This window comes from Acipenser ruthenus, chromosome 10 (assembly GCF_902713425.1).
Source record: "Acipenser ruthenus chromosome 10, fAciRut3.2 maternal haplotype, whole genome shotgun sequence".
Taxonomy (NCBI): domain Eukaryota; kingdom Metazoa; phylum Chordata; class Actinopteri; order Acipenseriformes; family Acipenseridae; genus Acipenser; species Acipenser ruthenus.
In genome coordinates, this window is record NC_081198.1 from 48,977,172 (window position 1) to 49,002,176 (window position 25,005).

The 25,005-nt window shown below is 44.7% G+C and overlaps 1 protein-coding gene across 8 annotated transcripts in view; it reads right to left on the bottom strand.

Moving 5' to 3' along the window:
* Positions 1-8,463: 8,463 nt before the first annotated feature.
* The window catches only part of LOC117401942 (diacylglycerol kinase beta-like), a 43,876-nt gene continuing 27,334 nt past the window's right edge, over positions 8,464-25,005 (bottom strand). For all 8 annotated transcript variants that reach the window (XM_034002728.3, XM_034002755.3, XM_034002720.3 and 5 more), the window contains 6 exons: positions 23,896-23,960; positions 17,158-17,248; positions 15,275-15,476; positions 9,843-9,963; positions 8,880-8,940; positions 8,464-8,577 (listed from right to left, as the gene is read on the bottom strand). In XM_034002728.3, the coding sequence (XP_033858619.3) occupies positions 8,479-8,577; positions 8,880-8,940; positions 9,843-9,963; positions 15,275-15,476; positions 17,158-17,248; positions 23,896-23,960 (639 nt within the window). In that variant the 3' untranslated portion in view covers positions 8,464-8,478. The remainder of the gene's footprint in view (positions 8,578-8,879; positions 8,941-9,842; positions 9,964-15,274; positions 15,477-17,157; positions 17,249-23,895; positions 23,961-25,005) is intronic.

The following is a 25,005-nucleotide window of genomic DNA, read 5'->3' on the forward strand; positions in this document are numbered from 1 at the left end:
AAACAGAAAATAAAAACAGTTATAAAAATGCCTTTCTATAAAAGTAGGTCTTTAAGCTAGATTTAAAAGCATTAAGAGTGGCAGAATCCCTGATCTCTTTAGGAATGGTGTTCTAAAGAATGTGCTGCCCACGATTCATCACAACTGGCAGGAGGGTAGCAATGATCGCTGTGCCTCTTTCCATTCATGATCGCTGTGCTTCTTTCCATTCATGATCGCTGTGCTTCTTTCCATCCATGATTTCTGTGCTTCTTTACATCCATGATCGCTGTGCTTCTTTCCATTCATGATCGCTGTGCTTCTTTCCATTCATGATCGCTGTGCTTCTTTCCATTCATGATCGCTGTGCTTCTTTACATCCATGATCGCTGTGCTTCTTTCCATCCATGATCGCTGTGCTTCTTTCCATCCATGATCGCTGTGCTTCTTTCCATTCATGATCGCTGTGCTTCTTTCCATTCATGATCGCTGTGCCTCTTTACATCCATGATCGCTGTGCCTCTTTACATCCATGATCGCTGTGCCTCTTTACATCCATGATCGCTGTGCCTCTTTACATCCAGTCAGAAGGGTGAGAATCGTGTCTGCTCTGCTTGTCCTTTCAAAGACTGTATGAGCTAATCTGAGAACTGACCTAGAAGTCTGTCACTGAGCTGCACAGAAGTAGAGACTGATTGACTGATTACACTGTTTGCTCCACTTCTGATAAAGAGAACCTTTGAATCTTGTGAAACTAGTAAGAAACAAGCTAGACACACTTAAACCTGCATTGTCTCCTAGGGTTTACATGTAAGCAAAAACTTAAAAAAAAGTAAATCCTCTTCTTAAATATCAACAACAGAGACAGATGACGTTGCAAGTTGCATTAAAAGCATGCATGTGTGGCCAGCGAGTGAGCGTGTGTCTCTATAGCTGCAACTACCTTACAGGAATGTAAATAAGCTTCACTGAAAGCATGTTTAAAACACTGAGCTAAAAGGCCTCGGAGTAGCCTTGTGGGTTGTTTGTAGCATCAGCTTGTAATACAGGAGGGTGCATATTGTGCAGTGAAACATAGAGCATTAAGAGCAATGTTGTAAACAATGCATTCTCATTATTAATCAGACCTTGGGCTCCAGTGTTACATCCCTTTGTCCCTGAGAGTGTGATCTCCGTGGAACCACCCTGCTGAAACGTCTTCAACATTAAACACAGTATAAAGGGGAATCAATGTCTTCCTAATGCAGGACTCGCTCTGACTTGCCGGCTAAAAATAGAGACTTCAAAGATCATTCCTGACTCGTTCTGTCAGCACTTGAAAGAGGAAGTTTTTTATACAAAGAGCTGGTGAATGGAGAGAGTGGGATTCCACTGCTGTGTAACATCAGGTTTGTGGAGAAGACAGCCTGGTGGATTAAATACAGATCCAGTGCCTTGTGGAACACACACTCTGTTCCAGCAGCAAGGCTACAGCCCTGAGATAAGATATCTCTCCAGGCTGGACCTCTCTGGGATTAGTTATTCAAATCCACACTGAATTCCCGTTGCATGGTCCTATCAGTCTATTGTTTCTAGAGCTGTTGAAAACGTATCTGTTTGATGTAGCTTTGGTAATTATTTGCTTTAGAATGATCTCTAGAGATACTACAGTGCATGATGTTGAAGCCTGTTTTACACTGCCTTGTGAAAGGCACTATAAAAATGTAATTGGTTTGTTGTTTGTCATGTGCTATCTAAGCCTTACAGAGGCAGGTACTGCACTGGGAGAACTACAACCCTGTATATCATTGAGGGGCATAAACACCAGCACCTTTAAACAACGCTACTGAGAGTCAACCAATGTACTGTATGTTGATGTGGTTTAAAACAAGCAGTGCACACTCACCAAAGTAATGTCTTAGTTTCAACAGCATTAGCAGCCTTTTTGAAATCTTTGTTCCATTTAGAAAAGCCAAAACAGGGCAAACTTTGTACTGTAGCAAGAGCATAGTACAGCTGTCTTGACCCTGGACTTGATATTCTCATCAGTACAGGAATCACTTTCTGCCTTAGGGGGATAGAGAGAGACGGGTGGGGCGGAATCTAAAACAGTTCAGCTCGGTGTGAACGAAACCCCCTGTGTCTGAGTGCCATTGTGTGCAACTCTGTGATTCTGGGGGGCAGGCTGTGTGTGTATGGAGAGGAGGGGAGGTTGTGTTTGGAGGACAGTGTGTGTGTGTTTTTGGAGAGGGGGGGTTGTGTTTGGGGGGACAGTGTTTGTGTGTGTTTGGAGAGGAGGGGGACGTTGTGTTTGGGGGACAGTGTGTTTGTGTATGTGTGTGTTTGGAGAGAAGGGGGATGTTGTGTTTGGGGGGCAGGCTGTGTGTGTTTGGAGAAGAGGAGAGTTTGTGTTTGGGGGACAGTGTGTGTGTGTGTGTTTGGAAGACAGTGTGTGTGTGTGTGTGTGTTTGGGGGAAGGGGGCGCAGGTGAATGTCTGGTTTTCTCGTCTTTGTTCACTAAAGCTGTGGTTTCCCGGCGATTAGCATCACAAAGCCAGCGTTTCCTGAGGGGAGGGGCAGGGATCCCTTGATTTTCAAGCCTGTCTCCCTGATACCTGGGGTTAGAGCCGAGGACTTGCAGCCACACGCCAGTGCGTCTGCTGTGCAGGCACTGCAGGATAACATCGAGATCAGAGAGTTATTGAGGAGTTCCTGAGAGAATGAAGAAACACACATTGAAAACTTCCCATGCAAGAGAAACGTCTCAACTTTTCAAGAATTTGTTAATCAACTTGAATATTGCTGATTACTACATTACACCTGTTTTTAGTCATGTTAGATTAAATCCTAAATATATTTTTAAAAAATGTATCAAAGTAGCATTTGAAAGTAGAGCAAATGGAGCAGGCTGTGGTTAACTGCTTGTTTGCTCTAGTACACCACTCATGCTGAGCTCCTTAAACATTTCTAATAGAAAGTATGTAACTCTGCACACTGATTGCTTGTGTGTACAGGGGGTGAGGTGGGGGTGAGGGTTCTTGGCAAGCTGTTGGTTAGTTTAAGAGCCGACAGCACTCAGAGATCATATTGAAATTGGCCCTCAATCACCCGGCATGACAAAGCAGCTCACACAAAGCAGTGCAGGAACACTGGGGCGGGGGAAGCAGCTCTGGAACAAATTTAGAAAATTAGTTGAGCTTTGTATAAAAGCCAAAGGGGGAAAAAAGTCTAGTACACTCACGTTTCAGCTGGTGCCTTCTTTACTAAATTAGGGCTGCAGTGTATTTTTAGTGGTGGTTCATGGCTATGTGAAAAAGGCTGTAAAGGCCCTTCTTTACATTCAATATTAATACTGGAAACCTGGTAAGTTCTGTGATGCAGTGTACAGAAACAACACCCTGTGATACTGCTCTCATATTGACAGGATTTCCTGTCCTGTTTTGATACAGTGGGGAAGGAGTCAATACTCAGCAGGTATAATGTGTGTTAATCAACACACACTGTTAATCCACTGCATGGCACCAGGAGAGCAGTGCTGTAGACAGGGTCACAGGCAAGGTGTTTTAAATGTGCTCTGAGTGTATCTGTGTGTGTGTGTGTGTGTGTGTGTGTGTGTGTGTGTGTGCGCGCGCGTGTGTATCTGGTATCTCAGGAGACAATAGCGGTCATGGAGAGGTGACCCTCCTTCCTGTGGGGCTGCTGCGTGGAGGAATGCCCACACAGACCCTGCACATGGGATGACATCACTGACACACAGCCAGCAGAACAGGGAGCTCCACCTTCCATACCATCATCATCATGATCATCATCATCATCATCATCATCATCATCATCATCTTCATCATCATCACACAGCACACAGAAATCAGCTCCTTCATTGTAAATGAAAATAGAGTTGATTGAAACCATTAATTGTATCAGAAAGGCTTGATAACTCTGACCAGGAAGCATATGATAGTACACAGGCTACTGTACATGTCATGATTGGGATGTGCAGCCTCTTCTCAAATGCTTCTTGAGCGATGACCTCTGTAAATGTGATTTACTTATTGCTGGTACAGTAGAAATGCACCATGTCACATTGAAGTTTTGCTTTAGAACATAGTTCATGATATTCACTGATCATAATCAAGCAGTATTTTTCTACCCAGGTTTATAAGGTACAGCGGGAATGTTATGAGATTTGTAGAAAACATTTTGTAGCGTGAACTTAGGGGCAGGTTGGGAATATTCCAGCGGTTCATATCACAGAGTGTCGGCCAGTCCTCCTATTCCCACAATCCCAGCAATGAAAACAGCAGGAGTCATGGGTGATAGTCATCATTCTTTTATTTGTTCCAAAACAGCATGGATGTAAACATGTAACACTGGGGTGGGGTACAGAGCTACGCAGATCCCATACAATAGTCACAGGCAGCCAGGAGAGGGCAGCACGCTCGCCCTGCTCCACACCGCCACTTAGGAGGGACAAGAACAACTAAATATCCAACTAGATAGGGGGAGTCATTTCTACACACGCTTACAATATTACATTCAGCAATGATATGAACCCTACTCTACTGGTAGTGTCTTTCTTTCTCTAACCTTATTGAGAAAGAGGTGCACCTCACAGTCTACTGCATTGTGTGTGTGTGTCTGCAGACAGATAAACAAGGCACTAGGGTGCCTGCTCAGCGCTCAGGAGTGGGCAGAGCTGTGTCAGGGAGGGAAGCAGGCTTCTGTCTCCACAGTGACAGTGAGGTCCCGGTTCCTGCACTCCTGCCGTCCAGCCCCATCACAGTTCAACACGTTTGCTGTTTAGCATTTTAATATCCTGCACATTATAACCCAATGGAATCTGTATAGCCTGGGATTTATTCCTCTATATCATTGGTTAGGAGCACTGCGCTGGCTTTTTGAGTACTTCAACTACTATATTTAAAAATGACAACCAGGTTCAATGCCTTCCTCTTTTTCTGAGTTCTATAGACACCTGGGCAGCTGAGTGTCCCTGCAGAAGGACACTGTCTGTCCTCATCTCTGGGTCCTCTGGAGCCTCATTGAGTTCTGCTGGTCTCAGTCCAGCTCAGAATTTAAACAGGCACAAAAATAAAACTGACAGAAACTGCTAAGCGCATAATTGGCCACCTTCCTATGCGAGTCATTGGCTTTGTACTGGGCTTTAAAGCATGAAAATAATGAGTTTTTTTGGTTATTGTTTAAAATTTCTTGACATAAGACACATTGGGTTATAATCACAGCATGGCCCCAGTGGATTCGGCCACAGCTTTACCCCCAGTTTGTATCAGCACACTGATGGGTGCAAGGTCGCTCTGGGTCCCCCCCCCCCGCCCCCAGCAGTCATTCCTGGTGTGCATGTCAATGGGAATGCTCTCATGATATAGGGACTGAAAGAACCAGGTCTTGAACCCAAGGTTCTTCTGAGCTGTGCTGCCCATCCCCTCTTCATGGGACTCGGACTGGGTCCCACTCCTGCCAAAGCTCCGTTCCTGGAGCCCTGCTCCAATTATTAACAAGACAGACAGAGTTATCACACTCGTCAATAGTCCTCTCCCCTAGTTTGACCAAACCACATTTTTGTCCTCAGGGACGTTTGGAAAGAGTGGATCCAGTAGTTGTAGACAAGAAGTGTGTGCAGATTGTCATTCTGCTCAGGATCCTTTACAATGACATTCAGGCACAGGGTGGCGCTGTGTGTTATGCAAAAATCCTTTTCAACAAATCTGCACCATTTTGAAGGAAAATCAAAACTAGTGAAAGGGTCAGGTGATGTCAGCTACACTGCAATTGTGTGTGCTGATTCTTCACGTTGCTGGTAGGGTTTCTGCAGTAACACACGACACGAACGGTCAAAGTGGAAACGAGAACTGGAACTGTCACAACAAAACACAGGAGGAGAAGAGACTTGGTGAGGAGTCTGGAGGCACTGCAAGCAGTTCTGTAGACAGACTGCTTGAGCATTATTGCAGTTATAGTCTGGTGTTCTTTCTGTGTGTTTATCAACACCTTGGTGTCCGAGTGCTGTTGGGACTTCACCAGGCTTTAACAGAAATGGTCTCTAGCTTTTGCTTTTTTGTTAGATTTTGGTTGAAATGTCACTTGCTTATATTACACTTGTTCTGGTGTGGCCAGAGGCTTTAAGGCTAATAATAATAATAATAATAATAATAATAATAATAATAATAATAATAATAAGAGTACATGGGCACATGATCACACTCACAGCTCCCCTCACAGAGGAGACATGCAGAGCCAGGACTGTACTACCCTGCAATCGTGCCTCCCACAGTAACACCTTTATAAGCGGATATACTTTGCCTTCATGCATTGGCTTCAGTGTGTTTCAAAGTGTGCACTGTGTGAACGAAACTCCCTGTGCAGTAATATTAAGAAAAGGACATGACCTTTTAATGCACGGCATTTGTCCTGGGGGATACAGGCCGACGATGCTGAGTAAATGAGGAGCAAAAAGGGAATGTCACTCAACTGGAGGGGTGATAAACATATTGCATTGTAAAGCTGCCAGGGAAGCAGCAGGGCAGCTGAAGCAAACTGAATCACATGAGTTCAATAAGAGAAGTGGAAGCATTTCTGGAGAAAGGGAGGGAGAGGAGATGGAGATGGGGGTACGGAGAGAGAGCAGACAGCCAGTGTTGATGATGGGGTGTGGGGCTGCTCCTCATCATATCAGTGCTCTGGTTGGAATGCCCTTCCAGGATATAGCAGGAAGATGCATTAACCATGACAGGCTTGAACTCTGTGGGGTGTGAAGCACTGAGCACATCACCGATCATGTGCTAGTTCAATCCAATCTCCCCTTTCGCTAATAACATCCCTCGCTGTTTCCATCACAGTGAATTCAATCAGGCTCTTTCGAGGCTTGCAAAAGCATCCTCTAGCAAGTGAAATTGATCAGTGATTAACTGGCCCCTTTCCCTTGAGCACATTGTCCTTGTACTATTCAATACATCGTTGTACTGGACACTGGGTTTGTATTACTGATGAAAGTAAGATATCGTCCCTAAAAAAACAAAGACTTTTTTTAATGAGAATAATATAGTTTGATAGTCACGAAACTGTTCTAGACTACTACTGTTAAATAAACCCACAACAGTCTAGATCATGAACCAGAATGTGTTAATACAATTGGTTCATGCTGTAGCAAGCATAGTATGTTATATAAATACAGCATTTCACTAGCAATGTCCTTCATCTCTGTATGGTTGTCAGTAGCCACACTGAAAAGCGTATACTGTCTAGTACTGAGGGCTGGTCCGAGATCTCTGTCACAGGGGTTCAGTTCTACAGTGTACATTTTCTCAATCTATCATTTCATGACAAGTTAAAACAATCTAGGTTAGAGAACTCAGTACTGTGGATCTGAGAGCCAGCACATTCACTACAGTCTAGTATAGAGAACTCAGTACAGTACTGGGGATCTACGAGCCAACTAATTCAATCCAGTACAGTATAGAGAACTCAGTGCTGGCAATCTTAAACAGAGCAACAGTGGGTTAACATTAGTAAGCCCACATAGTCCATAAACAAACACTTTAATTGAATCAAGTTCCAAGCTGCATATTCCAATAATATTTAATAATTGATGAAATTCATGTTTTCCTCTCTGTGTGCTTTGAGAGTACATGGGCTCTGGAGGGGCACAAAAATAAACATAAACTTAAACTGATCCATTATTTATTGCTGCTTCCAAGAGGGAAAGAAGCAACTCAATCTCATTAATATGCCCAGTGGATCGCCTTGTGGACTGACTTGTATCGCTGGCTCCCAGTTCCACCTCTCACACAACCCAGCATGGCAGGACCTGGGAGCCCCCCCCCCCCCTTCCCTCCCCCCGTCTCATGCTGAAATGTCCTTTTACACCCAATAAAATGTGTTTCTGCAATGGTGAATCAGTGTACCAGTCTTGGTAGTCACCATTGCAGAAACACATGAAGAACAAAGGTCCCATCCAGTTGTTCTGCAATGGTCGTTAATGGATAGCATACTGTATGGAGTGCCACGGCACCGACGGGACGTCTTTGGAATGCAATGAAGTAAGCAGGTGATCAAGCGTCCATCCCCATTCATTCTGCATGTATTCATCTGTCCCAATGATTGTGGAGTAGCTCTTTAGAACCAAGCAACAGCAGAAACCACTATAGCCAGTTTGCACATTCTCTTTAGCTGTGTGTGGATTTAAAGGGATTGTGTCTGTCCTGTCTGTCCTGGGAAATATTGTGGAGAGCGGCTGAGTGAGTCCAGAGGGTGACGAGGAGGGAGGGATTAGGATGGAGGTGCTTTACTGGTCCCAGATGCAGCTTATAGCAAGATTGGATCCTGGGGGAGGCAGATTTCTTTGTTACTGTGTCTTGTTATCTCTTTTACTCTCAGTACACTAGGAGTATTGGAGTCCTGTCCTGCCACGCTGTATCCCCCCCCTCCTCCTCCCCACCTCACTTCCTCTCTCCTTCACCAGTGTGCTCTCCGCCCCCCCCCCCCTCCCCGCCCTGCCCCCCCTCTCTAATCCCGACTGCGGTTCCGCCGCTTCAGGAAGAAGAAGGGGGTCTTCTGTGGGGGTCCGAGCAGCATTGGCACCTGGTTCTTGTGCGTGATTTTAATCTGAGAGGGAGAAGAACAACAGCATTTACAGATTACATTATTCTGCAAATAAACACTGAACACATTTGGATTCACAGCAGATTCTTCCCTGGCATGCATTTTCAATGTCAGAATAATTAGTTTGGCATCCATTTCGAATCTAGTTTTACTACAAAGATATGCTTTTTGCATGCAAAGAAGCCTATATCATCATACACAACATATATGGCAATGCATCCCAGATTATGTTGTAGAGTGAGAAGGATATTCAGTAGGAAATGCAGCTGAAAGAGAGGGAAGGGTTGGGAGGAGGAGACTCTCACCGTGCTGGGTGGCTGCATCCAGGGCTCCCCGTCGATCTGCATGGGCAGCAGCTTGGAGGTCCTGGAACAGGATGCACACAATACAGTGAGACCCTGGGACAAGAGGGGCTGTTCAAATCTGCACTGCTTTCCAGTGCACAGCCACACTAACCAGCCAGCCACTGTCTTTCAGACTTCAGAATTCAAACACAGTTTCACTGAGTGTGTGACCCTTATAAAAGCAAAGTGCAATAAACCATAGTAAAAGCTTGAAAAAGCATAGGTACGCATTGGTAAAGCATATTAGAAAAACATGGAAAGCTGTGATAAATAAATTGTATAACCATGGGAAACCTGCAAATGTGTGAATGGTAAACTTTCTTAAGTTTCCAGTTTTCTTCAATGGTTAAAGAAAAGGGCTTGTAAGCAGGAGGTCCCCGGTTCAAATCCCACCTCAGCCGCTGACTCATTGTGTGACCCTAAGCAAGTCACTTAACCTCCTTGTGCTCCGTCTTTCGGGTGAGACGTAATTGTAAGTGACTCTGCAGCTGATGCATAGTTCACACACCCTAGTCTCTGTAAGTCGCCTTGGATAAAGGGCAGCAGTGTGGAGTAGTGGTTAGGGCTCTGGACTCTTGACCGGAGGGTTGTGGGTTCAATCCCCAGTGGGGGACACTGCTGTTGTACCCTTGAGCAAGGTACTTTACCTAGATTGCTCCAGTAAAAACCCAACTGTAAAAATGGGTAATTGTATGTAAAATAATGTGATATCTGTATAATGTGAAATAATGTATAATGTGATATCTTGTAACAATTGTAAGTCGCCCTGGATAAGGGCGTCTGCTAAGAAATAAATAATAATAATAATAATAATAATAATAATAATAATAATAATAATAATAATAATAATAATAATAATAATAAGATATTTCACACTCCAGCCCAGATCCTGAACAACAGGTCTCTCCTGGCCCTCACTCTTACCTGATGGTGACGCTGCTGCACTGTGCCAGTCTGCGCCCGGCGCTCTTCAGCCCTGTGTAGATCTGCCCCATCTCGATGGCTCCCTCCAGACCCACCACCTCCAGCAGCTGGTCACTCAGGTCTGAGCAGAGAGAGAGAGAGGGGGAGGGAGAGAGGAGGTGTGACTTTAACCATCCTCAATGTGACACAATACTCTACTCACAACGCAAGGATTAGCCTTGGGGAACCAGTATACTTCACACACTCGGAAGAACTAATTAAAACAAGCAAACTGCCACTGATTTACCCTGGCAGTTAATTTAACCAAAAACTGCAAATAGAAACTGGCAGACACAAATGAAATGGGAAGCCCATATAAATTCAGACTGTGTAACCAGTGCAGACTACAGAGAAACGGCAACGTTGCGGGGGGGGGGGGGAGTAAGAGCTAGCACAATATTGTGAATCTTAACACCTAATTTGACGTGCTCAGAGGCCTGAGAGGGTGATACGAGAGGGTTAGAAAGAAAGAGACCCCCAGCACAGCCACCCTGCATGTTCATAATGCGCATTATCCTGAACACTAACAGCACACTGGTTCTCAGATTCAAGTCAAGGCCTCGTCTTGCAGCCAGTCCTATAAATAGCTCTTGCTTGCCTTCTTGCAGCGTTGATAACCAGATAGCAGTTATGACTAAAGGCAGTTATGACATTAACAATCTTCTTATGTTTTTAATCAGCCTCAGCATGATTAAGGCAATGTTAATAATAGACCCAACTCTCCATGACACAGCTTACCTACCCTACAATGCTCCTGTCTGGCATTGATCAGATGCATCACAATGTCCTACACTCAGTGTCACCAGTGCCAGCTGAACTTGAGGCCCTGAATTCCACAAACAAAGGTGCAGATTTTGCATTGGAGCTTTGTTAATCTAGCTTCACAAGCGCCTCTCCCATACATACCGTTTCAAACTACAACCCACAGTCTGGAGGATTTCAGCATATGGAATAATCTTTAGATTAAAAACAAAATCTAAAGTTACAATCCATGTTTGTAAGAAGAAAAGAACATAAGAACATTTAGAGGCTGGTCCGGTTCCTAGTAGCTTACAGATCTATAAACCCAATGATCTTAAAGGATCCCTATGATTCAGCATCAACAACATGGCTAGGTAATCCATTCCATCCCCTCACCACTCTCTGTGTGAAGAAGTGTCTCCTACCCTCTGGCCTAAGCCTCTCTCCACTTAATTCCCAACTGTTTGTATCGATTCAGTTTTCTGAACAGTCTCAGTTCTGCTCAGAGCTGATGGGGCACAATGCTTCCCTTCCAGCTCCCCTAAACCCTCTTTAACCCGTCTCTAGCTCACTGCGTTGGCCTCTTGTCCAGTGCCCGGTCTGCCTGCTCCTGTACACTCCAACCTCTTCACAGAGGCAACAACAAAACAAGGGCGATGCAGTCTGAAGTGCTTCACCAGCCATGGGTGAAACATTACAAAGAAATGAGTGTGGTCTAGTGTTCTCATTCCAGCTGAAGAGCTTGCCTCAGTGCAGAGGGATGGAGGCTGTGAGGCAGGAGCAGGCTGGTGCTTTGTGTTGTTCACACAGACCTCAGGATTTCAACACTGATGCAATACCCGTCTATTGTAAGGGGCCAGTTTAATTATTACCAGACATTTGCATTTTTCAAACTTTTTTTTTAAATTATTTTTTTTGTACTGCGTACAAACTCACTAACTTTTCTGTAATTGAATGATGTTAATGGAAAGAAACGCTATTGTTAGCAGGCTGCTCTGTCTCCAGGCATGATGTGAACATCACAGTTCTACAGGATCTGCTTCTTAACTCTTTCAGTACTGAACAATGTGGAGGCCTGAGTGTGAAGGTGGAGGTGTGGAATAGCAGGCTTCTGTTACACAAAGAGAAATTGCCCATGCAGTGCTTTATAAAGACATACGCAGACCGCTAGGTAAAGCTACTAATACAATATTCACGCGGTCATCACAATTTGAAAACGTGATTGTGATAGTGATAGATATGCACATGCATAGCATATCTAGTGACTGTTTATTAACATGGAACAAAACTTCAGCAAAGGGTTAATTAAAAGTGTTACTGCAATATGCTGGATTTTAACAGCATGTGTTACATGCTTGCCCACAGGAAACGTGAGTCCTTCTAATTAATACCGTGGTGTTACCAGATGCAGAGTTACATCTTTTCTGCTTAATACTGAGTTCCATCCTGCTGCACCTAATTATCAAAAGCAATTGTTTCCATCTCCAAGGTCCTGTGCTTTGATGTAGAAATCTGAACCCAGGAACAGTTCTGGTTTACAAACAGCCCCCCTGATCACCTGTCCTGTTGTTTGCCGTCCTCTCCTGCCTCCATGTCAATGAGAATGCCAGTCCTCTGGTATTCACAGTATAGTACAACACTGCACTTCATAGCTCTCAAAGTACAGAGGCTTTAATGTCATTACCGCTGGAGTTTTTCTGTCTGGGAATGCCTTTTTAAAAACTTTTCAATTATATTATCCGAACAATTCAAGTTTACCGCTGGTTTAAATTTTTTTTTGACAATAACAGATTTTACTCCACTGTCCATAACAACTTTAAACATCTGTGTGTCATTCTTTTCCGTATAATATTTGCATTTTATATTTATATTTGCATTTTAGTTTCTGCTCTGATGTAACAGGCTGTGCTGAATATGTGCAAGTCTCTCTCCCTCGTTCCCTTCAGTGAAATTCGAGCTCTCTCCCCCCCAACCCCCTCCCAGGAATCTGTGTTTCCGAAAAGGATTTACAGGAGCAGCTAATGAAATAAAAGCCTCATCCCGAGCGAGCTAAGCTGCATTAGCACTGAGAGCCTCTCAGAGCTCCATTCACACGCCACATTCCCTCACACACAATGTGCCACCAGAGCAATAGACTGCCCTCACTCACAGCCACCAGAAAAAACAGAACTGGGAGGGAGGCAGTGTGGTCTAGTGGTTAGAGCTCAGGGACTGGGAGTTAGACAGTGTGGTCTAGTGCTTAGAGCTGAGAGACTGGGAGGGAGGCAGTGTGGTCTAGTGCTTAGAGCTCAGGGACTGGGAGTTAGACAGTGTGGTCTAGTGCTTAGAGCTGAGAGACTGGGAGGGAGGCAGTGTGGTCTAGTGGTTAGAGCTGAGGGACTGGGAGTTAGACAGTGTGGTCTAGTGCTTAGAGCTGAGAGACTGGGAGGGAGGCAGTGTGGTCTAGTGCTTAGAGCTGAGAGACTGGGAGGGAAGCAGTGTGGTCTAGTGGTTAGAGCTGAGGGACTGGGAGGGAGGCAGTGTGGTCTAGTGGTTAGAGCTGAGGGACTGGGAGGGAGGCAGTGTGGTCTAGTGCTTAGAGCTGAGGGACTGGGAGGGAGGCAGTGTGGTCTAGTGGTTAGAGCTGAGGGACTGGGAGGGAGGCAGTGTGGTCTAGTGGTTAGAGCTGAGAGACTGGGAGAGAGGCAGTGTGGTCTAGTGCTTAGAGCTGAGGGACTGGGAGGGAGGCAGTGTGGTCTAGTGGTTAGAGCTGAGAGACTGGGAGGGAGGCAGCGTGGTCTAGTGGTTAGAGCTGAGAGACTGGGAGCCGTGTCAGAAATTAGCCTGAAATATTTCCTTCAGTTGTGTAACTTTTTTGATAAATACTGGTCTTGATTGTATGTCCTGTGTAGTAAACTATACCACTCAGGGTCCTAATGAAGAAGATTTTTGACCTATAGTACAGTATCTTTTTCCATTTGGGTTCAAGTTGCAGAAATTATACATGTGATAAGCTTGTCATTCCTAAAATAATTGGGAACTAACATTACAGCTATCTGACCCAGCGCTCCAGAGAAGTGCAGCCTGGATGTAATGGTCGTCTCAGGTTGTGTGTCCCCAGTGGATCAGTTCAGTGTTTTTAAGTTATTAATAGCTTTGTGTATCAAAGCTCTGGAAGCGGCTTTTATGTTTAATGTATTTCATTTCTATAGCATTGCCTTGAGCAGCTAAAGATTAGCTATATGAGTCAACTAACAACAATCCCTCTCCCGCTCCCTCTCCCCCTCCTCCTCCTCTCCCTCTCCCTCTCTGTCTCCCTCTCCCTCTCCCTCTCCCCCTCCTCCTCCTCTCCCTCTCCCTCTCCCTCTCCCTTTCCCTCTCCCCCTCTCCCTCTCTCCCTCCTCCTCCTCTCCCTCTCTCCCTCTCACTAGTCTGTTTCCCAGTTGACTTGGTTCTCTCTTCTGCTGGTTTAACACTAATCTTGGACTACCTAATGTACTTTTGGAAAGATAATGTAAGATTAGTGCTACACTGGGTCTGTGAAACCTGCCGTTAAACTTCCAAATAGTTTTTCTCTGTTTCAAAAAAACAAGACTTATTAGATTAGATTCCTATTTGAACTGATCACCATAGATGGAAAACAAACTCCACTTTTCACCAGGAACGGATCCTTTGCAGATCCCTCTGTCATCTCTTTCTGATTTGCTTTTTCACCTGCGTTGAGAGGGTCTAAGGTTGCTCTGAATTGTTTCAGTTCCAGACCCAATCTGCAGCTGCAAACTGGGCCAGGAACCTGTGTGATTCTGGGAGAGGTGGCTGAGTTAGCTGTCCTGAACCACAGTTACTATCTAACCCAGAGGAGTAGAGGGTTCAGGACTGCGGGTGAATCAGTCAAGGGTCCTCACACTCTGCAGTGGAGAAGCAAGTGAACAATTCTCCCTCTCTCTCTTGCTCTCTGTCTCTCTCTCTCCCTCTCTCTGCCTTGTTCAGACAGGCCAAGCACATTCAACAAGACCCTGACAACATCTCCATGGAAACCAGACTTGGTAGTTCAAGCTGCAGTTTAAAGGCAACAGAGAGAGAGGGAGAGAGAGGAGTGTTGATGGATGTAATATCCTGAATTGGTTTTCAGCCAGAGGGAAGCAGCTGAGCGGGGGTGAGCAGGAGGAAGAGTAGCTCATCTGTTTTTTAAGGAGATGCGTGATGCTTGCGCTCTCCGCACAGTCTCTCTTTCTCTCTCTCTCTTCCCTTTGTTCAGACAGCCTCTGAAAGCCTCTTACGGCTCGATAACTCAGTTCAGCCATAATAGGAGATTTGTCTCTGAAGTCCCGAGCAGGGCTGGTAGTGCACTGAAAGAGACACTGGCTTTCTGCAGGTTCAAACCCAGCCCAGGGACTAACAAGCAAACTGATTTTTGAGTTGACCCAGGTAGTTCACAGCTGCACACAATATAAATAAACGCCTTCACAAGTGCTGCCAAAACCCAGTTTCAAGCAGAGTCCTGCACTACGCACTAGGGATCTCTAAAAGCTAAGCAGCAGCAGGGTCAGGAGTGGTCAGCACTTCTTCTTAGCTTTGAAGGCCCCCGGGTCTCTCCTGAACACAATTGCCATGCTCGTAGTTCTCCTGTGCTGACTTTCAATAAATATATACAGAACCCCCAGCATGCTCACCCTGCACACAGAACTTGAGCTCCTTGGCATCGATGACAGTGCTGGACGGTGCTTTCTCAGGCACTTTCTTGCTCATGCGGTTGTAGTTCCGCCTCTTCTTAGTCTCACCCCACAGGTTTGAGCCACCATGCATGCTGGGAATGTTGAGGACAGCGATACCCTCCAAGGAGGTGTTGCTGAGGTCCAGGATGATCCCGTCACACTGGACGAGAGGAAACAGAGAGAGGAGGGGGGGTCAGCCTGCTCAGACTGGAGACTACCATGAGGGATCAGACCTGAATATTGTGTAACTATGTGAGATGTATAGACATACATGCATTTTCCACTTCCCCTTATTAAGTTGTGTTGACCATGGCCCTTCATTTAAGTTTATATTCCAATTTGAGGGACATGCAATATGGGAGTAACATTTAAACAGGTGAAATGTGTAATTACAGGAAGTATGACCTCAATAAATTATTATATTCCATAGCCGTTTTCCAGGCACCACTCAGAAAAAACCGCCTGTCACAGAATATTGTTGTGTACTGTGTGTAGTGTTTTGATTGATGTAAAATATATGTCATGTTTAGAGGCTGTTCTGTATCATTGTGTAGGCTGGAAAAGATAAGACTAGCTTGACAGCCCTGTAGAATTCTGTTATTAGAATTCGTAGTTCTTTTCATGTATTATCAAATTGTTTTTATTAGACTGTCCTGAGCGATGGCTTTGGAGATGAAACCTAAAGGCAAGCCTGCAACAGCCACTGTAGTAAGCCAGTACTGTAACAGGAGCTCTGTATAAACTGTGGGTTAAGATACTATGCTGTACTGGGATCCAGAGTGGTCCATCTTTAAGTTTTAGTACATTCAAAGTTTTGATATTTGTTTTCAAATGTACTCAGTATTGTTCTTTTCTTCTGTTTATTAATACACATTATTAATAAGCTTTCAGCTTCAGTTCACCAATCCTCAGGGGATATCTGCAGCTCGTGCGGTCGTACTTGAGTCTCAGACTGCTGTAAATCAGTCCCTCTGGTTCTCTTCTCTGATTGGCTGGCTGGGAGATGCAAGCTCTTATACAGTTACAGCTCAGGGACTGAAACTCAAACCTTTCTCAAAAAAGGGCTTAGCCACAATACTGCGCCCAAACCCTTATAAAAGTGTCCCTTCGTAACAGCATAGATGAAAGAACAGGTAAGCATTGTAAAGCCCGGAGAGGTATGGTAAAGCTTATACAATAAAACATGGGAAAACTGCAGAATTATCGCTCCTGAAAAACAGGAGGCTGTTGACAGACAGCATCGCATTCTACAAAAAAAATCAATCCTGTAAGCCAGTGGGATGCATCAAGATCCGTGAGCAAGGTCAGCCTTCAGACACGGCCGGGAACTTTGATCTTGCTGATGGAGTGTTAGAGCAGGCTCCGTTATCAGATGGTTCAGCGAGGGCACTGAGGGATGGGCTGGTCGTATTACAGGTCTGATGAGAGGGATGGGATGAAGGAGCCTGGGGCTAAGTGTGAGGAGTGGTATCAGTCAATCTGCCCGGGGGGCAGGTTGTGAGTGTGAAACTCAATGCATATGATATTATCAGAGTTCAGGGGCGTTACTGTGCTCCTGCAAAAGGAATATTGTAGTGCTGGTACAATGTCAACATTGAGGGGGAGTTTAGTATACAGTAACTGTGAATGCTCTTCAGAAAGGGTTACCCTGCGCTGAGGGCCCATTCAAAGCAGACCTGAGCAGTCTGCTGAGGCCCATAGAAATATATACATGCAAGCTGCAGGCCTGCCTGGACAAGCGAAGAAGCTGATTCCAGGCCCTGTCCCGCGGCAGTGTGGCAGGTTCCTGTCACTCAACACAGTGAATGGTACAGTGTGCCGGTGCAGCTTTGGGCTCTCACCTCCACCTCCACACTCTCGTTGAGTTTCTTGCAGGTGGCAGAGAATGTCTCGGTCGTCGCGAACTCAAAGTACCAGAGCTTGTTCTTCACCCTGGAACCAGAACCAGGAAGAAAGAGTCAGAGCATATATATATATATATATATATATATATATATATATATAGAGAGAGAGAGAGAGAGAGAGAGAGAGAGAGAGAGAGAGAGAGAGAGAGAGAGAGAGAGAGAGAGAGAGAGAGAGAGAGAGAGAGAGAGAGAGCATTCCTGCTAACGTCCAGTACTTAGAACAGCTAATGACTCTACACTATACTGGCCATGCTCATTACTTTCTTTGACAGAAATAGTTTCTATTGTCTACAAATGCGTTTATATCTTGTACTCTGATTTCTCATGCTGCATGTTTTATTTGCTGAACTATTGCTTTCCTCCCGGAGTGTTCTTTCAGTGTAACCCACTCCTGTTGTATCTGATGAGAGGGCCACTGATTCTGGCACGCCGCGGACTGCTCTCTCATTGCAAACATCGTGAGCACAAACACCCAGCAGCACGGCATGCATTCAGATCATTGATTGTGTATATCTGAAATATTTATAGTAACACAATCCCGCTATTGAGGCTGCTGCAGAAGACCTTGCTCAGGCTGAGATATAGCAGAGGGCAACATGGGGGTTAGGTTACACAGCTAATGATTCAGATTGGGGGGGGGGGGCATTTCCTCTGTGTGACACACAGCTCCTCATCTGAACACACAAAGCTGTGAATCAGGAGATACATTTAGAAATGCTAAAAGAAACTTAAGAAATTAAATGACAAACGTCAAAGACATTGAGAGACTTCTAGTGGAAATGAATCGACTTTCAGTGCAGGGGTGTCCACTCACAGTCCTGGAGGTCCATCCCAATCTAAGTTTAACAGGTATCATTATATAATTAACTACTTCAGGGTCTGGATTTAGGGTTAATTGGTTCAATTAAACACTTCAGAACAAGGTTGGACCAAAGACCAGGAGTGGAAGGGTCAGCTTGAGTGTTTCCTTCTTATGGAGAAGTTATGCAAATACTGTTGTTTTTTAGAGTTACAGAATACATGTTGCTGTTTATAAAACTTTTGGTTTCGTAAACAACAATATGAAAAAGTTTCATGCTGACAAAACATTATTTAGTCTTTAAAGAAATACTAGGAAAAAGGAACAAACTGCGAGACAGATTTGGGAAAATATAACTGAACATTTTGGGGGTGATACAGTACCACAAGCACTTGGCGGGCATGGAGAAATGTTTCTGAGATTGTCTTATAATAGGTGCCAGGTACAGGGAGTTTCAATATTCTGGGGGGAATGTATTTGCATAACCTTTTCAATAGACCTTGACAGAGTTGAATTCCTTGGTTATGGCAAGCTGGGAGACAACGAGGTCAAGTTGTGTAAGCTTTCCAATGCAGGATCAGGAGCTTAATCCCCCAAAATGAGTTTTAGATTGAATGGCTGGGCTCGTAGAACCATCACATTACGAAGCCATTGTTGTAATGCAGTGCTATCTGAAGGGAATCAGAGGCTGCCCTGAGGAGCCATGCATACTGCCCCTATTCACTGCAGCAGCACAATAGAAAAGCACTTAAGTGACTGTTTCCTAGTCTGTCATGCGGAATTCAAAATGAGCCTTAAAAAAATAAAAACATAAGAACCGGTATGACCGGGAGGGGAGCATTTGGACCTTCAGTGCTCACCTGGTTCCTTGTAGCTGATTGTATGCATGTATGTATGTATGTATGTATGCATGCATGTATGTATGCATGTATGTATTTATGTATGTATGTATATTCTTTAAATTTAAGCAAAAATGATATGTAATGTAGTCTAGTATAGAAAACTCAGTACTGTACTGTGGATCTGAAATCCAGCACATTTATATACAGTATAATAGTATAGAGAACTCAGCACTGTGGATCTGAGAGCCAGCTCATTCAATAAGTCTAGTATAGAGAACTCAGCACTGTGGATCTGAGAGCCAGCTCATTCAATACAGTCTAGTATAGAGAACTCAGTACTGTGGCTCTGAGGGCCAGCACATTCAATAAGTCTAGTATAGAGAACTCAGTACTGGCGATCTGAGAGCCAGTAAAGCCAGTTTAAATGAAAAGGAAATTGTGAACACAGTAAATTTGGATTGGTTGCGTCTGCTCCGGGTCGTTGCTTGGTGCTTTGATTTTTTATGACCCTCGTTGCAGATAACACGTCATCTGTTAGGCTGGCTTTATAGAGTGCAGCACTTTGTTAGTGGAGTTCAATTGAAGGTTTTAATTGTGCTTCTGATCCTCTTTGAGATACCTGTGTGCCTGCTGAGCTCCCAGCCAGCCTCCCAGCAGGGGCTGTGGAAGGGGTGCTGGAGCTGGAGCAGTACCACAGAGTGCACAGGGCAGTCAGGTGGCTGCCCTCAACCTGAAGTTAGAAAATGGGGAATCCCTAGAGCTGCAAATGGAAGTTCTGTAGAATTTGTATAATCAGGCACATTTCGTTTTGGGTTTACTATGTATATATATTGACCGGCTGTACAAAGTACAGGGAGGACTTCTGCACTAAACACAATTACCATCATTTAAATGATTACAGTTTTAGCAGTTGCTATCTGTCAGGGATTGTGGCATGCTATGCATCCAGTTTTTTTAACCTGCATCTGTCATGACACAAGCCTGTTTGCATTTTGGCTGAACTTTTGTTTGTTCCATGTATATTTCTGTTCGACCAGCAGTCACGTTCTGGGTATAGCATGCGGTCCCTTTTATAACTTATTGGAAAGAACAGGCAGACTCAGGTTTCTCTAAAGTTGTATGGAAAACCTCAGCACTACAGGTTTCATTTTAAAAACCATGGCACAATGCAACTTAACCAGGAGCTTGGTGACACACTAGTCCACTGGCATTCTTTCTTTGCCACAATATATTAGCTTCCTAGCTCTTAATTTCTAGTCAACATGCTCCCAGATGTTTTCTAGCGACTCTAATTCATGTCTCTATTGTGTTTGAGTGGAAAACCTAGCCCCTTCCAGTCTCTTCCATTGATCCACAGTGTTCCAGCCTCGATGAGTACATTAGAATTCCTAGGAGACATGCTTCCACTATGTAACCATTGCCAGCATGCTACTGCAGTGAGTGCATTCCAAGAACAGGGGTGGACCTCAAGCACTGCAGCCCAATAGTAAGTCACACATGTAAACAAAGAGGATGAGGCAATGTGAACTGCGATGAATCGGAAAATCAATTACCTGGGCAATTACCTGGGCTGCCCACTCAGGGCTGCTACCCTGCAGTGCAAGATAACGAGGCCAGGTCAGGTAACGAGAGTCGCAGCATGCTGGGCTGCAGGATGCACTGCGTCGTGCTGCTGTGAGTGAGTCCACACCATCGCAGAGCAAACAGGGCTTTCCCACGCTTGCACAGAGTTACCATATGACTCTATGTACACTAGGACAGTTTGGGACAGTTCAACTCACATCCTAATGCAAATCTGGACTCCAAGCCTGGAGTCATTTATTTTTTACTAAAGTAAGGGTAGACCTGGCCACCACTGACACAGGCTTTCAAAACTATTGCATATTTTACAACTGTTGGTATTTTCACATACTTTGCAGTAATCCTGGGGTGAGGTGTCAGTACTTTCACATGCTGTTCCTTCAGGTGAACTGAAACTGCAGGCGTGAAAGATACTGAGCTGCTAATTGAGCATTAATAATGGACACACTGCTGGGATTAGCAGAGGCTTGGCAAGAATTAGCCTCCTCAGTATCTATCGATTCAATATTCTCAAAAGGAGATGCCAAATCATTGCTATTTGATGCAGGGTCTGTGTCACACCTGGGTAAGCCCCTTGATTAATTTGGTTCACAGTGAGAATCAACACACTTTGAAAATGTATTGTCAATCATGTTGATCACTCATTATGTAGGTAGTGTAATGAAAAATGTGCAAAAACTGGGTAATTGAAAATCTGACAAAAATGCCCTTTTACTTGATTATCTTTGAAAACATGTTCCTTTAAATACACGCCGATGAATGAAAACCATCGTTCTGTCTCTGGCACTCCCTGCATGTTCTCTAAAAGCTGCACCCAGAGGTTAGACTCTCTGCATCAGCCCTGCTCCTGACACTGCGGAAAGATCCCCCAGTCCCCAAGCAGGGGCACAAATCACGAGAACTAAAAGAACATGCAATCTGAGGGATCCTCTGGGCAATGAAAGAAGTTCACTTCACAGGAATTCTTGTTTGAAAACTTCTCTGAGCTCCCTGTCCCCTAGTTGTTTCTAAAGCACACAGGCCGCAATGTTGGCTTAATCAACAGAGCTTGGGATAAGTGTCATAGCCAGTTCAAATTCCAGTATCCAAATACCAATTAACAGAAAAATACTGTCAGCAAAATGTAAAAGCAGGTGCACAGTGCAGGGCTGAAGTCTTGCAACACTGCTTGGGAAGATACCAACCTTATACGGAGGCTTTAAGAAAGCATTGCAAACTATTTGTGGTCTGTTGCTGAGGTTTTCATATTCGTCAGTCTCTGTTTAATGGAAGTTAAGTTGTCTGTTGCTCCCTCCCTGTTGCGCTTTGGGATGATAAACAGCAAACCTTCTCGCAAACAGCTAATAAATAAATCATCTGACGTGCTGCCCAGCCTGAAGTGCAAACGAGCATCACAAGCACAGAGCAGAGCAGAGCTGTCAGGGACCAGCATGCTAATGCACCTTGAAGAGGAAACAATAATAATGAGGCGTGCAGAGGGCAGAGGCCTTTCAAACAAGAGCCATTGCATAAGAGCAGGGGGGGGGGGCGGTCACGCTTTGTTAGAAACGCCGATACAACAGGATGCAATCATTTGAATGCAAGACCCTGCACCCTGATAATCAGCATAAGTCTAAACACTGCATTCTCAGCTCTCCAGCACTGTCATTACCAGCACCTTAATAATAATGAGCACTAGTCTAAACACTCCATTGTCAAATCTCCAGCACTATCATTACCAGCACCTTAATGATACACTATGTAACACAATTTTTGTACTGTAAATCACTTTCACGAATCAGCCCCCAAATGTAGTCTCCCATCATGTTCTCGTTATATTGTCCTTGGTAGCGGCGTTCAAAGTCCAGTATATCCTGGTGGAAGCGCTCGCCTTGCTCCTCCGAGTACGCTCCCATGTTCTCCTTGAATTTATCAAGATGAGCATCAAGGATATGGACTTTGAGGGACATCCATTGTGCCGTAGTTCTTCACCAGAGTCTCAATAGTTTTCGGCCTTGTGATTGCCCAGGAAGCCCCGAACCACTGCGACAAAGCTGTTCCAAGCCGCTTTCTCCTTACTAGTGAGCTTCTTGGGGAATTCATTGCACTCCAGGATCTTCTTTATCTGTGGTCCGACGAAGACACCGGCTTTGACCTTTGCCTCAGACAGCTTAGGGAAGAAGTCTTGAAGGTACTTGAAGGCTGCCAACTCCTTATCTAGAGCTCTGACAAATTGTTTCATAAGGCCCAATTTGATGTGCATTGGTGGCATCAGCACCTTCCGGGGGTCCACCAGTGGCTCCCACTTGACGTTGTTTCTCCCCACAGAGAACTCGGTCCGCTGTGGCAGGTCCCGCCTGTGGTAGTGCGCCTTGGTGTCCCTGCTGTCCCAAAGGCAAAGATAGCAGGGAAACTTGGTAAAACCGCCTTGGAGACCCATCAGGAATGCCACCATTGCAGCCTCTTGATGTCATCTCAGAAAAATGCAGATATGTATCCACTTAGGCAGCTGGAACTAAACTGAACTGGTGAGCTTAAGGACCCTGTATTTATACTACTATTTATATTACTGGAAAGTTCTAGAAAGTTCTAGAAGTTACTTCAAGTTTACTCAGCACTGAATCTATCTGGAATGTTCTGGAAAATAGGTAAATTTCAAAATATCACTGTCCTGGTCACAAAAGCAAAGTTTGTGGGGAATAATAGCTATTTTCTATACTTTTGAGGCATAAGCAATTAGGAAATAACACCTACTACCCAGGAACCAAAAAAAAAAAAAATTTGTTACACGGTGTAATGAACACTAGTCTAAACACTCCACTCTCAGCTCTCCAGCGCTGTCAGTTTCACCCTTGCAGACTCTAGCAACCCATTCTCAGCTCGCTAGCACTGTCGTTCTCCCCTGCACAAGCCTGTCAATGATGAGTGATGAGAGATGTTGACAGCTGTCCATTTGGGTCTGTGGTTTGTTAAAGCATGCTGCTCCTGGGAGGATGCTGACAGGATGTTCTGTTGTTACTGTGATAGACTAAACACAGCAGTGCCTGGCTCCTCCATACAGTCCCCTGGCTGATCAGTGCACACCTGTGCACAGCTAACCTGCTCGCAGGTGCACGCTTCAACAGCGCTGAACCTCACACAGGTCACGCGTGATGAACACGGGCCCGCCCCCACCATAAAGAACACAAAATAAGGGCTTGCAAGCTGCTTTGTTAGCAGTACAGTAATTCTTCAGCATAACAACCAGAGTTGAGCGTGTTGTAACCCACGGATTCCACTGTATTTTAAGAGTGCTCATTTCTAGAGCAGCACTGGAGAAGCATGTATTTGTTTTCAAGTTGTTTCTGTGGGTTACTGAGTTCCAAGGTGAAACAACTAAAATGATTTCATCATCTAAAAACAAGCAGCACAGAGGAATACAATTCCTGCAAAGCAAGGCTGAAGACTCCATACGGTCTCCACACAGTCTAATACCTGCTGTTGAATTTCTCGGGGTGCTTCTCCCTCATCAGGTGGAACTGGTGCGCGATGGAGGCGTCCTGCAGAAAACGCAAACACAACAAGGACACTCAGTGGAGAGAACATGCCATTGCACTTTCTATCAATGGAATCTCTGCTACCATCACATGCCACCCGCTGGACAAACACTGTAATGGCAGTTTTATTCCCCTAGGTTTTAAATCTGCTACGTGTAATAATCTCACAAACAGAATGAGATAACAGCTATACAGCAATCACTGTAAACTGTTGTAAACAGACACAAGCAATCAATATCTATCTATCTATCTATCTATCTATCTATCTATCTATCGATCTATCGATCTATGTATTTGTAAACCACACTGGGCTCTGCACTGTTAAGTAACTAAGACTGAAGGCTTATTTGACTGCATTAATCTGACCTGATACTTGTTGTCCTGGGAGGGGATGTTTATGCAGGGACAGGAGCGCTGTCACTCAGCACTGTCTTTACCTCTGTAACCCAGTCTGGACCTGGCAGCCCTGCACTTCCTGTGTGTTATCAATACTTCCCCTGACCTTCAGCCTGTGCCAGAGCCCCCGTCCCCCCCGTCCCCCCTCCCCATCCCCTTAAGCAGCTGCACACTCATCCATATCCTCTGCTGTGCTGGCTGCTGTGGTAACACAGGGGATGACAAGAGTAAATCACAATATCACATGTATGGAAACACATATAGGCTGGTTTGAAAGCCACTCAACTTTACCAGTTCACTTTTATGCTGGGGAATAAAGTATGCACCGCAGAACAATGAAACTTGTTAGGCAGCACCAGCACAAACACTTATTCACGATTACAGGTGCTCAATGTGAACAGCGATTCCCACCAACCCTGTACAGTGTGATTGAAAAAGCAACACAGAGTTTCTAATAGAATTTGTAGATTTTTTTCCTAAAGATAATAAACCCATTATTGAATTGATTACATTATTGATACAGGGAGAACTGTATGCATGTACCTTATAATAGATGCTGGAATTCATTTAAATCTCACAAATACGCCCAGCCACCCTGGGATACAGCTAGCACTGTACAGAACCCCTGATATCTCTGGTGCTCAGTAACTGA